Consider the following 15,666-nt stretch of genomic DNA (forward strand, 5'->3'; position numbering starts at 1 on the left):
TACTTTCACATTTGAAGCCTGTCAACTTCAAGAGGATGTAATCAGAGCAGCATAACTGGACCACATACCACTTTAACACAACCTTTAATCGGAGTTGCATAACTGTACCACATACCACTTTAACACAACCGATGGTCAATGGATCAAGGATTGAATGCTCCAAAGCACTGGAATACACAAACGTCATGTTGTTAAGTACATTCAATAGCAAATACTTCTCTAATTTTACTTATTAAGTAGAATTTGAATCGAGAAATTTTAATTTGACCAGATTTATCTGGGTATTTCTACTTTTACTTAAGTAAAGGAACTGTGTACTTCTTCCACCACTGGTTGTAAGGATATGGATGAATACATCGATTTAAACTGCAACCATCCTATTCAGTCAATGTAATAGGTTACATTATAGTATTATTTCTAAAGCTTAGAATAGGAGGCAATATTCTTTTGATGAAATACCAATGTATATGATATTAATGTATTTGTGCATTTGTGTACACTTTTGTATGATATTTGGGTCTCACTCTCCTCTGTATGGATTTATTATTGGCGTCTTTCAAGGCATTCATTATACAGTACATATTGATTCAGATCATTAATATATCATAAAGCAAACAGAAAGTAAATTTTGTCCAGATTTCAAAGAATGGCGCCTCAGGTCTCCCACTCAAGTAGAGCAGAGAATAAAATTTTACTCAACATACATACAGTCGGGTGTGTGTGTGTGCGTGTGTGTGTTGTGTGTTTGTGACTTAATAGCAATCGTGTAATATGACTTGTCAGCTGGATCACAATATACAGTATTAGCATGTCGATCATTATCGTTCCTTAATCTAATCGTATGTTATTATTGTAGCACAACTTGCGGTATCGCCAAATGTTGAATCGTTGCTTTAATACGATGAATCATAATCATCGTATCATAAGCCTGAGGTTCACGCCCCTTACAGCGGTACCATTGAAATGTCCTCTGTTTGCCCTTGACTCCCACAGATAACCAAGCAGCAGCTCCAACAGACCAAGGATCGCTTCCAGGCCTTCCTGAACGGAGACACCCAGATCGTGGCTGATGAGGCCTTCATCAACGCTGTTCAGAGCTACTATGAGGTAACATTAACACTGTCTCAAACGGCCAACCCCCACTCCCCCTCCTCTCATAATCACTTGGCCCCCGCAAATGCATCCCTTGAATGTGTTGGGTTTATTCTTGAATACCAAGTACAGTATACAACCAGACTGCCGTTGGATGTTCATCATCTTCTATTTAAAATTCCCAGCAACACCAGTGATTTGTCCTGTGAATTACACAGCATGCAATGCCTCCTATGTGTTGTGCCTGTGAGAGCGTTTACATGAGATTTGACGCCGCCACGCCTGATTTGCTATCATTTTGAGAAGTAACTTAATTAGCATAGAGATGAGTGTTATAAAAAGCCCCTCCAGTGCTCTCTTGACGTGCTCTGAGTGTTTTGCCCATAAATCTATAAGAGGGAGAGTTTAGATGCTGAGACTCCTCCGTGACGGCCGGGGCCTCAGTTCATTTCTTCTCTCTTTTTTTTCTCCCTCCCTCCCCCTGCGGCGCGCGGGACGGCCCCTGCGGGCTACGCGCGGCAAATTAGGATCACTCACTCACTCGTCCACCCACTCACTCACTCACTCACTCACTCACTCGCTCACTCACTCACTCACTCACTCACTCACGGATGATCTGGCATGGATGTCTCATACAGGACCCAGGTGCCGTGGGTCCGCATGGCACTCGCTTAGTATGCCACTCTAGTTTCTCTGGATTCTGCTCCCGTTGGAGTGGATTATGAGTACGGAGTGTGTAAAATGGTGGCCGGAGCTATTCTCCACCAGACAGATTATGACTCGGTGCTTGTGCTCGCTATTCAATCATCGGCATTGTGGCTGACTACTGGGAAGGGTTAACCTTCTGTGTATTGTCGCAGTGAAAGGGTTAACCGTTTTGGTAGTGCGGCAGTGAAAGGGTTAAAGGCCCACACCCAGGAAATGGAAAGTGAGAAAAAACGAAAGCACGAATATTATAACGTGGGATTGAAGTCATTCATTTGTGCTCAAATTGATGATCAGTTATTTGTCAATCAAGGATTCACATTATGCCACTGCTACAAACAAGTAAGACATTATATGCAGAGTCTAGTATTTGGGCCCCCATAACAGCATGGACCCCCATAACAGCATGGACCCAGGTGCAGAGTGACCCCCTGCCTACACCCCCCCTGAAGTTCCGACCCTGATCACAGAACATTGAGACTCCTTTTGAGCAGTACCTCTGCGTTTTTTGGCCCAAAAACGGTGAACATATTGATCGTGGAACACTTTGATGATTCCCAGCCCTAGCTCCATGCCAATCGATTAGAAAGATGGGAGTTTATTCAATCTAATCAAACTAAAATTATCCAAATGACGGATGATGACAGGTTACTTTGTCTCCTTTGTTGGACTAGAAACACTAACAGCAGTCTGGCCTCTGTGCCAAGAAGGCAACCTTGAACGCTTCAATTACTTAAAGGGGCACTTCACCAGAAAACAATTCTGGTTTATTTAGCACATAATCCCAAAAATTATTTTTAGTTTGACAGTTATTGAGAGTAAATGAGTTTGATTATGGCCACCAGTGATGTCATCGGGACATTGAATCCTTGTGTAAAGTACAGCTCCGTGAAATGATGTTGATGAAAAAGATAATATATTCCTTTTTTGATCTCCTTGGGGAAATTCGGGATAGCAATAAAAAGAAAAAAACCTTTTCCTATAGGGACTGCTATCTTATCATTCCACCGAGCTGTAAATCACACCGGAGCTAAAAAATTTATTTTATTGCAGGTGAACTGCCTCTTTTTAAGAATCTTTACGTCCAGTGGTAAACACATGTACATTTCACAAAGAATATCTGATTTCCAGCCTATTCGTAGTCGGATGGTATTCTCAGGAACGTCTGACGGCCCTACCTCACGGCGGGACGGTAACGCGGCACACGGTGTGACCGTCCGGAGTCCTGGCGACGGTGGACCTGGCGGTAACTCTGTCCGATGCCATGACAGCATCCTTGTCCGCCTCTGTCCTCGTCAGTCCGTCGTTATGGCTGAAGAGGGAGGGTGACCCTGGAATATGACTGGCCCTGTCGTTCCCCCCCCCCCTCTCTCCATCCCTGCGTTCGGAATAAACAACCGATGACAGTCGCCCTGCCGCCAAGACCGCTTCCGAGTAGTCTGCTAATCTATTTGAGTGTCGGCCTGACGCAGAGTACAATTACGATGCATTACTTTTACTGGCCGGTATGGATTTCTCGGTGTGATTTGAAATGGACACATGATTCAAATGCCATCCGTTTTTCTCCACTAAAGAGATCTACAGTGCTTCTACTGTATGTATGTACTAAAGTTGCAGAAAATGAAGTCGCTTCCCTGACATATTACACAATGGCTCTGCGTAACAGATTTTCCTGTTTCCTGATAAGAGAGGGAACCCTGCCTTCAGACGTGTCGACTAATGTAGTAGAAACTGTCTCCCCCTCCCCCTTCCCATGACACTAATAATTACCGGAAAATAATTTAAACATTAACTCTTACTTTATTCAATTAAGCTTTGCAGAGTAGTGTATTTTTCTTTGAGCACACTCACCCATGCCTGGAGGGTGTTTCCTCACTGGTGAATTGTACCGTTGTGCCACAGGTTTCCAGGAAATGGCCGCCAGGATGAATATCAGACAGTAATTCAGGACCCTATCGGTTCTCCCTTTCATAGCAGAGCGGGGAAGAGAAACCGCATCAAAGGGAGACAGGGGCAGATATATCAGACTTCCGACCATAGAAACAACATAAATTCGATTTTACTAACCGCCCATAAACTAGTTTTAGGCCTGATGCAAGAGGCTGCACACGCACATTCGCTTTAGCCTCCACTTCTCAGTTAGAAGAGAGCGCATGAGAACAAACTTCCTCCCACCACTGTGTCTAAATAATGCAAGAGGGTGAATATGAATCTGTCTGCAAGTCTTGGGAGAGTTAACGAGTGCATTTCCATCTGTGGCCATCAGATCGTTCCTCAACATTTGAAACGTCATATGCTGCTGGCCCTCTGCTGCTATGGTTTTCAATATTATTCTTGTATATCACTGCAGAGGAAAGCTATACTGACTACCTAAGTAGAGCAGTGTTTTCACGCTGCAGCAGACACCTCTTTGAATCGTCTTTGTACTTGCAATCTTGCCCGCGGTCACGGTGCAAAAGCTTGCCACTGATTTATAGTTCAAACCAGAGTTAACACTGCCGGAGTTTCAAGCTGAGCGCTACTTTTAAGTTTCTCGAGGCCGTTAACAGGTATCTAACTCCCCACCTCGGGAGTCACAAGATGTCATTTGTCCCATTATGTGTGACATTCAGTGTGCTGTAATCATATGAGCTAAGGGTGAGTTATCATACAGTATGACTAACATCATATGACTAACAGCAGCAAAAAGCAATGTCTGATCCTCTCAAATACAATCGTTCACAGCGATGTAGAGAAGACTCGTGACCCAATTTCCCCCCCATTTAATGCACTACGGTGGTGTAGTGGTTAACACTGTCGCCTCACAGCTAGAAGTGTTCGGTTCGATTCCTGCTTGGGGACCAGGTTGCCGTGTTTCCAGTTATCCAGGTGGGGTATCTCCCGGGCCTTTCTGTGTGGAGTTTGCATGTTCTCCCCGTGCTCGCAAGGGTTTCCCCTCCCGATAAGATAAACCCAATGGAAAAACATGCACAACAGATCGCTGACGCTGTCGCGTCCCTGACGAAGACGGACAGGAGCACTTGGATTGGTCCCTGGGTGCGGCGCTCGCCGCAGCCCGTGTCTGCTCCCGGATGCCCTTGGGGGGAAGGACGACGGGATGGGAGGTGCAGAGAACATTTCGTCAGCGACTCAGTGCATGTGTGTGTGTTCCTGTGGGTTGCCCATCGCGTGTGTGTGTGTGTGTGTTAATATGATGACAAATAAAGACTTGTACTTATACTATATTTAGAGTCTCTTGTTTTCATGCTAACTGATCTGTGATCTGCTGCCGATCCATCGGCATGTTGATTATTGATCGTGATTAACTGACGCCGGTCCTCTTGTCCGCACGCAGGTGTTCCTGAAGAGCGACCGCGTGGCTAAGATGGTCCAGAGTGGCGGCTTCTCGGCCAACGACTGCAGGGAGGTCTTCAAGAGGCACATCGAGAAGCGCGTACGCAGCCTCCCGGAGATTGACGGCCTGAGCAAAGAGACAGTGCTGAGCTCCTGGATGGCCAAATTCGACACCATCTACCGCGGCGACGAGGACCCGCGCAAGGCACAGCAACGCATGACGGCCAGCGCCGCGTCCGAGCTCATTCTCAGCAAGGACCAGCTGTATGAGATGTTCCAGAACATCCTCGGCATCAAGAAGTTCGAGCACCAGCTGCTGTATCAGGCCTGCCAGGTAAGCGGGGGCTACGTGTGTGACACGGATTATTGTGGATGAATGGCTGGACTGCATTTATGTAGCGCTTCTGACGGCGGAGGCAACCATGCAAGGTGCCAACCTGCTCATCGGGAGCAGTTAGGGGTTAAGTGTCTTGCTCAAGGACACCTTGACGCACTGCCAGGAGGAGCAGGAATCGAAACGGGAACCTTCAGATTACGACCAGCTCTACCTCCTGAGCCGCGGTCGCCCCGATATCTGGATCAAAACACAGTATGGTCATGAGGGTCATGAATACGTATCCATCATATTCCTTTACATTATCATTCGGACATCTCAATAGGCAAACGATAGGTGATTGTAATCAAACGACGAGGTGTCAACGACGGGCCAGTGAGCTGCAGTGAGAAGTCTGATGGCTTTAATCATTTTCACAAAAGATATTAAAATAATGACATATGTACCGTTTCATATCATTTTGTCACTAGTTTTTTCCCTGTAGGGTGATTTATTCTATGCGAAGAATGTGCCCCGCCCTTTAGACGTCCCGTCGCACCACAGGGGTTCAGCGCCGGATGAACGGAAAGCTTCGGTTAGCGCTTATCACAGAGCCAAATCAAAGGGACAACGTATTGAGATTGAGGCAGAATAATAATGGCGGACCCTGCGGTGCATGTGTCATACATATACTCTAACCCTCCCTGCCGTGCAGTCTGTGGGAATACTGGAAGCGGAGTGCTAATATATTCTGGTTCCAGGAGCTTGATTAGAAGTCTCATCGCGGTGGAGCTCTCGCATACATTTACATTTCCTCCCCATTTAATGCATTAAAACTCCCACATGTATTAATCCCATTTAGGTTTTTAACACACGTGCCTCTTGGAAGATGAAGTGGATTCTTGAAACGGCTTAATTCCGGCAGGAAGAAAAAAGAGAGTTCCCACCATACTTTCCCGAACTGACACCTTTGAATATACAGGAGGTTTTTTGGACACTTGGTTTTTTGTATATCAACCAATAATGCTATCGATTAGTCAGTTCAGTGAAAACTTACAAAAGGCTCCATTTTCACCAGAGTGCTCATTAGTTGCATGTCTGTATTGCAGCTGAGGTGACATATACATCCCCAATAGCCTCCTAATCCCGGGTAGATTTTCCCCCTCCGTATCCTTTGAAGTTGCTTAACCTAGTTTTTTTATGTGCTGGCAGCAAAGCTGCTTGTGTATAAAATGGTCTGCATGCAGAACACCGCTCCCCCATAACGGATCCCACAATAAGCATTACGGAAAAGAAGAGGAAGCAGACGATCAGTTGAACAATGACTTTATAACAAACACGCGTTTGAACATCGTCGCGGCACGGTTATAACAAAGGGGCTGACTTGTTTCATTGCGTTATTTATAGTACACACGCATACAAACATACAAACATGCCCACAGGTAAACATTTCTACAGGCATGCAACAACGGGAAAGTAACAAACGCACGACACAAGCACAACACAACGGGCAGATGTTTAAGCACTTCAAAGTGAGAGGTGATCCAATTGCACTCAATCTCTCAGTTCCCCTTAACGTCTCATCGCGGCAGTCAAAATATAGCTGCTCTCTTGCAGGGCACTATGTCTACTGACAGGGTTTGGCAGTTATTTTTTCTTTCATTGTTTAAACGCTAGTATACATGACAGGGAGGGTCCTCTGGTTTTATTTGCAGTCGCATCGGAAACAACAAGGTGTCGTGTATCTCTATTTGTTCATGGTTATTGGTTGTTTGCCTAATAAATCCATGGCACGGCATTTGCGTAACGGCACAGGATTTGCAGCGGTAGAGTAGAGGTTCAGCGGTAGATGTATTATCTCCATAAGACCTGCTTCGATCGGCTCTTCTCCGCCCATTTAATGCACTGTCATGTGGGATGTGATAGAAAGCGTTCTGGCTCACTATGCCTCATATACCGTGGACATACAATGTAATTACGGCACTGTACTGTAGCTCTCAGCTTCCCCTTCAATAAGCAACCCACGGACGCACATTGGCTCCTTTGGCTATATGACAAGAATTACAAGAATGACAAGAATAGGAGAAGAGGCAATCCACTCGGGGGTGGCTTAGGTTCCGTTGGGGGATTTGATGAAAGGTTTCTCGTGGATTGGCCGGTATTCAGAGGCCGTCGTTTTCTAGCCATTGTCGCCTGGGATTTACATGTCCTGCAGTAATATCCAGAGGAGTAGATGAAGAAGACGAGGAGGAGGAGGAGGAGGAGGAGGAGGAAGAGGAAGAAGAGGCAGTGTTCTATATCTGTCCCATGCTGAACTAAGAGCAGCCCTGTGGACATGACTCAGAGGCTGATTAGCCTGGTCTGACCATCACAGTCTGAAATCACAGTGAAGTGACTTGCTTTGCTGTGTTTGTGACACACAGCAGAGCTCTCTAATGCAGACAAATGGATTAGCGTGAAGCTTCAGTAAAGGAACTGTGTACTTCCACTATTGGGAACCGGTATGCTAGAGAAAAGGTGGTGCATTAAGAATTGATCGTTTATTGATTTGTAGCATTTGTCTTCATTATAGCACTTTGTTTGCAGTCTGTGCTATATGTTCATGTTGCTCGTTATTCTAGCTTGGATCCAGTATTGTGTGATTCAAGTCAGGCTCTGTGTTATTGGTTCTTCAGAGGTGTGGGGAAAGTAATTTGTTTTCAGACATGTGCTAGGCAGGCGCTTTGACTCATAATGTCTCTATTTGGGATGGCACTAGGGCGGTCGGGTGCACTGCACGGGGGATTCTGAGATGATGAATTACACCACCGGTAATTTCCTTTCACGTTTCGACCTTCTCCATATTTTAGTCAGAAGTATGTTTGTGAGACGATGTATGCGAAACACATGGAAGTGAATGGAGAGGTGGGACGGCCACATTAGCTATTCCTTGTTGCACCTCCAACCAAATCCAAGGCTCCGTTACGTAATGTCACCCTGAGAGTTCTGTCTGTTATTCACTCTCTTACTAATTCACACCAGGCAATTATTTTCTCCACTTCCTTTGGTTAACGTGCGGAGTGAGGCAAAGATGGTACAGTAACTAAGGCTCACTAGTAATGTAACTGGTATGAGAGCAGTTTAGTCATTAGTCTACTGAGTCTGAGTGTGTTCAGTAGCTCAGTAGTTAGTGTTAGGGTTACTAGTAATGTATCCTACTGAGTGTGTTCAGTAGCTCAGTGGTTAGTGTTAGTGTTAAGGTTAATAGTAATTGTGGGGGGTGCTTAATGTCTGAGAGTCGACTGAAGGCTTCTTGTCCTCTGCAAAAGCATGCAATTGGTCCACTGATGGATACATATTGATATTTGTGTAGTCTAGTGTGTTCATTAGATGGGTGAAATCCTCTTTCTGTGCCTGTTTTCGTAGGCAGTTAGCCTCTGGTATGCGTGCCATTAGCGTTAGCCACGCTTCTAGGACTCTTTTCTTTTGGAAAGAATGATAAAAAAAAAAAAAATTATAAAAATGTTTTGTATATATTTTTTTTATATTCGACTAAGAGGTTGGCCAGTCGACTACGGCTCCTTTCGACCGATTAGTCGACTAATCGACTAATAGGGGTCAGCCCTAGTCATTATACAGCACAAGTACAAAACACCATCCAACCAGAGTGGATAAAGAAATGCATAAATGAATAAATAACTAAATAAAAAAGTCTGTAACCGAGAGATTTGAACCTGAGACCATAGGATCGACAGACAGCCACACTAACCAGTTGAGCCAAAGGGTCCGACGTTGACTGCAACTGACTTATCCATAGTTTACACTTGTCAAGAGCCAATTTTCAGTATTGGCATTGATAAATCAGAGCTAATATGTCATGTTCTACAGTAGGACTTACTACTATGATACCCAATAAAATAAGTCATTAGAATACAGTAATAGAAGCCTACTTTGCTGGAATGATTCATGTCGAACGTATACAGTACGTATGTGTGTGTGTGTGTGTGTGTGTGTGCTTGCGCGCTTAGGCTCACTAAGCCTTTCTCCACAAGTCCATGCATATTTATTTCTGGAGCATTTATCTATCCACTCTGGTTGGATGGTGTATTGTACTACTTGTGCTGTATAATAACAATACATTGGAATCTAATCTCATTTTGAGATCAGTCGCAAAACGCTTCCTGTTGAATGGACCTCTGCTGTTTGTTTTTGCTTCTCCTGACAGCCTAGAATATGACACGCCCACTGATGATGTCACGGTTCGCGAGGAAAAAACTAAAAAATTTCGGTTCCAGCTGAGCACAGATTTTTCACGTTCCGAACCAATTAATCCCGGTGTGACTGCGGCGGCCGGTTCGAGATTACGTTCGGGAACCAGCTCCGGCATGGACCCCGGCCGGTGTGAAAGGCCTATGAGTGTGTTCAGTAGCTCAGTGGTTAGTGTTAGGGTTAATAGTACTAATAGTAATTTAGTCTACTGAGCGTGTTCAGTAGCTCAGTGGTTAGTGTTAGTGTTGGGCTAGTCTACTGAGCGTGTTCAGTAGCTCAGTGGTTAGTGTTAGTGTTGGGCTAGTCTACTGAGTGTGTGCACTCCCCCTCTCTCATCGCAGGGTAGGGCAGTAGTCTACTATACATTCAGTAAGACACGGCTGCCACACACTAACACATTCTCACTCGCCACAGTCAATATAATATATATATATTATTTTTTCTTTTTTTTTACCAGCCACATTGGCCATCAACATTTATATTTGCTAACGCACAGACAAACATTCCAGACAAGTGCAAAGCAAACAATTTCTGTCATCATGGAGAGGCTCACACAACTACCATCCTGCAAACCAGCCTTTGATCAGCACCACGGACAGCAGCCGAAGCGCCAGGTTCATCAAAGCAAACCACCATGGACTCAAACCACCACAGCCTGATTTCTCCCAACTATCAAATGATCCCAAATAGCTTTAGCCAGCCTACTACACTACCAACACAGAGGTACCGTACACAGTATGTCGATAAGCATAGAACAAATATCCATCAAGAAAAGCACAGAAACGGGGCGGCTAGGTGGTGTAGTGGGCAAGGCGCTCGGCACCAATACAGGAGACGCTGGGTTCGAGCCCAGCTCTCCGCATTGCTATCATCTTGGCTGGTCGTTCATACTAATACAATTGGCAGTATTAGGGAGTGGGAAGCTGATGGGTGGGGATCGGACGTTGTGGACAGTGACTCCTACAGGTCGGTTGGTGCGCCTGCGCAGCAGAATCAGGAAGCGACGGGGGTGGCGTGTCCCTCCCACGCAGACCCCCGACGCTGAAAGATCGCGCTGTGCAGGTGAAAAGATGCGACGGCTGCTTCCTCGTGTACCGGAGGGGACACGTGATGTAAGGCTTCGTCCACATTGCAGCCGGCTTGTGGGAGGCATGGCCTAACAGCGTTCGAGACAGGGGAGGGTAGAATTGGACGATACGAAATTGGGATGGGAGAAAAATAGAAAATGGGAGAAAAAGTAGATAAAAAAGAAAAAAGAAAAGCACAGAAACTCATTATAGACCTGTACGACACGGTATGAATGAATGGATGGGCGGAACCTGATCACACATCATCACTTGCATTTATAGAGAATTCATCATTCATCATCATTGGCACAGGGGGGAAAAAATCTCATTACAGACACAGATTACAGTAACATTAGGAGGTGCACATGAGAGGTAACAATTGCATTGCTATAGATTTAAATCCCTTATTCCATTCTATAACAAAGAGAAACCTCACTCATTCACCCACTCACCCATCCTACAGGCCATGGAGCTCAACATACTCATTATAATGTTAACAACACTGAGGTGCTGCTCAAGTCCAAATGCCTGGCTCTGCGGTGCTCTGTTGTATAGCTAATCCACTGAGTCTTCCCTGTACCGGGTCGCTCCAGTGGAGTTAGATGACATTGGCAACGGTGAGCTAACGTTAGTCTCCGGCTGCACGTCAACATTGCTAGTGTTCGATAAGCAAGTAAAACAACCTCTAATCTGATGTAGGCAGTTCAGCAGTGCACTCATCCTGTTCTACTTTTTGCTTCCTCTTTTGAGCGGCACTTTTTCTTGCTAAAAGCTCAAGAGAAAATATTTACATCCAGTTGTCGCAAACGACGGGGAGCTAAAGGTTGTTGGACATCAATGTCAACAAATTTGAATATTTCCCAGCATGCCTCCTTCCTTCTTAACTTTTGAGAAGAAAGCAACCAAATTAAATAAGTTGAAAGCTGACAGCCCCTGGGCCCCCGGACAGCCTTTGGGCCACCGACAGCCTCTGGGCCCCCGACAGCCCCTGGGCCCCTGACAACCTCTGGGCCCCTGACAGCCTCTGGGCCCCTGACAGCCCCTGGGCCCCCGGACAGCCTTTGGGCCACCGACAGCCTCTGGGCCCCCGACAGCCCCTGGGCCCCTGACAACCTCTGGGCCCCTGACAGCCTCTGGGCCCCTGACAGCCTCTGGGCCCCTGACAGCCTCTGGGCCCCTGACAGCCTCTGGGCCCCCGACAGCCTCTGGGCCCCCGACAGCCTCTGGGCCCCCGACAGCCTCTGGGCCCCTGACAGCCTCTGGGCCCCTGACAGCCTCTGGGCCCCTGACAGCCTCTGGGCCCCTGACAGCCTCTGGGCCCCTGACAGCCTCTGGGCCCCCGACAGCCTCTGGGCCCCCGACAGCCTCTGGGCCCCCGACAGCCCCTGGGCCCCCGATAGCCTCTGGGCCCCTGACAACCTCTGGGCCCCCGACAGCCCCTGGGCCCCCGACAGCCCCTGGGCCCCCTGACAACCTCTGGGCCCCTGACAGCCTCTGGGCCCCCGATAGCCTCTGGGCCCCTGACAGCCCCTGGGCCCCCGATAGCCTCTGGGCCCCTGACAGCCTCTGCACCCCCGACAGCCCCTGGGCCCCTGACAGCCTATGCACCCCCGATAGCCTCTGGGCCCCTGACAGCCCCTTGGGCCCCCGATAGCCTCTGGGCCCCCGATAGCCTCTGGGCCCCTGACAGCCTCTGCACCCCCGACAGCCCCTGGGCCCCTGACAGCCTCTGCACCCCCGATAGCCTCTGGGCCCCTGACAGCCCCTGGGCCCCCGGACAGCCTCTGGGCCCCTGACAGCCTCTGCACCCCCGACAGCCTTTAGGCCCCTGACAGCCTCTGCACCCCCGACAGCCCATGGGCCCCCGGACAGCCTTTGGGCCCCTGACAGCCTCTGGGCCCCGGTGGTCGCACTGTGCATATTTATGCCAGTGTTTCTTCTTCAATAAGGGATCTGCTGATAATGTTAACAACACTGAGGTGCTGCTCAAGTCCAAATGCCTGGCTCTGCGGTGCTCTGTTGTATAGCTAATCCACTGAGTCTTCCCTGTACCGGGTGCGTGTTGCTTTTTAACAGGTCATGAGTGCAAGAATGTGACAATTTGACCATGTGACCGCGGCAACGCGGGAGAGCGGCAGTGCGGAAATAGGCTGTCTCTAAGACAAACTCTAACCTTAACCAGCTCCTTAACAGCGCCTAAACTTAACCGTTCTAACCTTAACCAACTCCGAAACAATGCCTAACCTTAACCTTAACCTTAACCATGCCTAACCTTAACCATAGAAAGAATATTGCCATTCTCTTTGACAAACTCTAACCTTAACCAGCTCCTTAACAGCGCCTAAACTTAACCGTTCTAACCTTAACCAACTCCGAAACAATGCCTAACCTTAACCTTAACCTTAACCATGCCTAACCTTAACCGGCGAAAGAATACACGTTAAAAAAAAAATCACGTTAAAAATTTTTTTTCATGGGATTCGAACTCGTCAACAACGAACCGCAGGACCGCAGGACCGCTGCTGTGCCAGGTGAGCTGAAGCGCCGAATGAAAGTCATGGCGGATTACTGCGGCGGTTACCTAATTCCGCTCGCGCTCTGCCGCTCCGCTCGCTCTGCCGCTCCGCTCGCTCTGCTCTGCGGTTGCCGCGCCTGCCGCGGGGCATGGCGCAGCCAATCAGGGAAAACGCGGAAGCAAAAGCAGCACTCATGACATGTCATTAAGCAATAGGCGTACCGGGTCGCTCCAGTGGAGTTAGATGACATTGGCAACGGTGAGCTAACGTTAGTCTCCGGCTGCACGTCAACATTGCTAGTGTTCGATAAGCAAGTAAAACAACCTCTAATCTGATGTAGGCAGTTCAGCAGTGCACTCATCCTGTTCTACTTTTTGCTTCCTCTTTTGAGCGGCACTTTTTCTTGCTAAAAGCTCAAGAGAAAATATTTACATCCAGTTGTCGCAAACGACGGGGAGCTAAAGGTTGTTGGACATCAATGTCAACAAATTTGAATATTTCCCAGCATGCCTCCTTCCTTCTTAACTTTTGAGAAGAAAGCAACCAAATTAAATAAGTTGAAAGCTGACAGCCCCTGGGCCCCCGACAGCCTCTGGGCCCCTGACAGCCCCTGGGCCCCCGACAGCCTCTGGGCCCCTGACAACCTCTGGGCCCCTGACAGCCTCTGGGCCCCTGGCAGCCTCTGCACCCCTGACAGCCCCTGGGCCCCCGGACAGCCTTTGGGCCACCGACAGCCTCTGGGCCCCCGACAGCCCCTGGGCCCCTGACAACCTCTGGGCCCCTGACAGCCTCTGGGCCCCCGACAGCCTCTGGGCCCCCGACAGCCTCTGGGCCCCTGACAGCCTCTGCACCCCCGACAGCCCCTGGGCCCCCGATAGCCTCTGGGCCCCTGACAACCTCTGGGCCCCCGACAGCCCCTGGGCCCCTGACAACCTCTGGGCCCCCGACAGCCCCTGGGCCCCCTGACAACCTCTGGGCCCCCGACAGCCTCTGGGCCCCCGACAGCCTCTGGGCCCCTGACAGCCTCTGCACCCCCGACAGCCCCTGGGCCCCCGATAGCCTCTGGGCCCCTGACAGCCCCTGGGCCCCTGACAACCTCTGGGCCCCTGACAGCCTCTGGGCCCCTGACAGCCTCTGGGCCCCGGACAGCCTTTGGGCCACCGACAGCCTCTGGGCCCCCGACAGCCCCTGGGCCCCTGACAACCTCTGGGCCCCTGACAGCCTCTGGGCCCCTGACAGCCTCTGGGCCCCTGACAGCCTCTGGGCCCCCGACAGCCTCTGGGCCCCCGACAGCCTCTGGGCCCCTGACAGCCTCTGCACCCCCGACAGCCCCTGGGCCCCCGATAGCCTCTGGGCCCCTGACAACCTCTGGGCCCCCGACAGCCCCTGGGCCCCCGACAGCCCCTGGGCCCCCGACAGCCCCTGGGCCCCCTGACAACCTCTGGGCCCCTGACAGCCTCTGGGCCCCCGATAGCCTCTGGGCCCCTGACAGCCCCTGGGCCCCCGATAGCCTCTGGGCCCCTGACAGCCTCTGGGCCCCCGATAGCCTCTGGGCCCCTGACAGCCTCTGCACCCCCGACAGCCCCTGGGCCCCTGACAGCCTATGCACCCCCGATAGCCTCTGGGCCCCTGACAGCCCCTGGGCCCCCGATAGCCTCTGGGCCCCTGACAGCCTCTGGGCCCCCGATAGCCTCTGGGCCCCTGACAGCCTCTGCACCCCCGACAGCCCCTGGGCCCCTGACAGCCTCTGCACCCCCGATAGCCTCTGGGCCCCTGACAGCCCCTGGGCCCCCGGACAGCCTCTGGGCCCCTGACAGCCTCTGCACCCCCGACAGCCTTTAGGCCCCTGACAGCCTCTGCACCCCCGACAGCCCATGGGCCCCCGGACAGCCTTTGGGCCCCTGACAGCCTCTGGGCCCCGGTGGTCGCACTGTGCATATTTATGCCAGTGTTTCTTCTTCAATAAGGGATCTGCTGATAATGTTAACAACACTGAGGTGCTGCTCAAGTCCAAATGCCTGGCTCTGCGGTGCTCTGTTGTATAGCTAATCCACTGAGTCTTCCCTGTACCGGGTGCGTGTTGCTTTTTAACAGGTCATGAGTGCAAGAATGTGACAATTTTACCATGTGACCGCGGCAACGCGGGAGAGCGGCAGTGCGGAAATAGGCTGTCTCTAAGACAAACTCTAACCTTAACCAGCTCCTTAACAGCGCCTAAACTTAACCGTTCTAACCTTAACCAACTCCGAAACAATGCCTAACCTTAACCTTAACCTTAACCATGCCTAACCTTAACCATAGAAAGAATATTGCCATTCTCTTTGACAAACTCTAACCTTAACCAGCTCCTTAACAGCGCCTAAACTTAACCGTTCTAACCTTAACCAACTCC

At 49.6% G+C, this 15,666-nt stretch overlaps 1 protein-coding gene across 1 annotated transcript in view; it reads left to right on the top strand.

The window, feature by feature from the left end:
- The window catches only part of LOC311230547 (calcium-dependent secretion activator 1-like), a gene marked incomplete at both ends in the record, with an annotated part of 154,270 nt that overhangs the window by 36,186 nt on the left and 102,418 nt on the right, over positions 1–15,666 (top strand). Inside the window, 2 exon segments of the mRNA XM_084316855.1 lie at positions 994–1,107; positions 5,132–5,464. Coding sequence (XP_084172981.1) covers positions 994–1,107; positions 5,132–5,464 — 447 coding nt within the window.

Source organism: Notolepis coatsorum, assembly GCF_963971535.1.
Source record: "Notolepis coatsorum genome assembly, chromosome: 6".
NCBI classification, from domain to species: Eukaryota; Metazoa; Chordata; class Actinopteri; order Aulopiformes; family Paralepididae; genus Notolepis; species Notolepis coatsorum.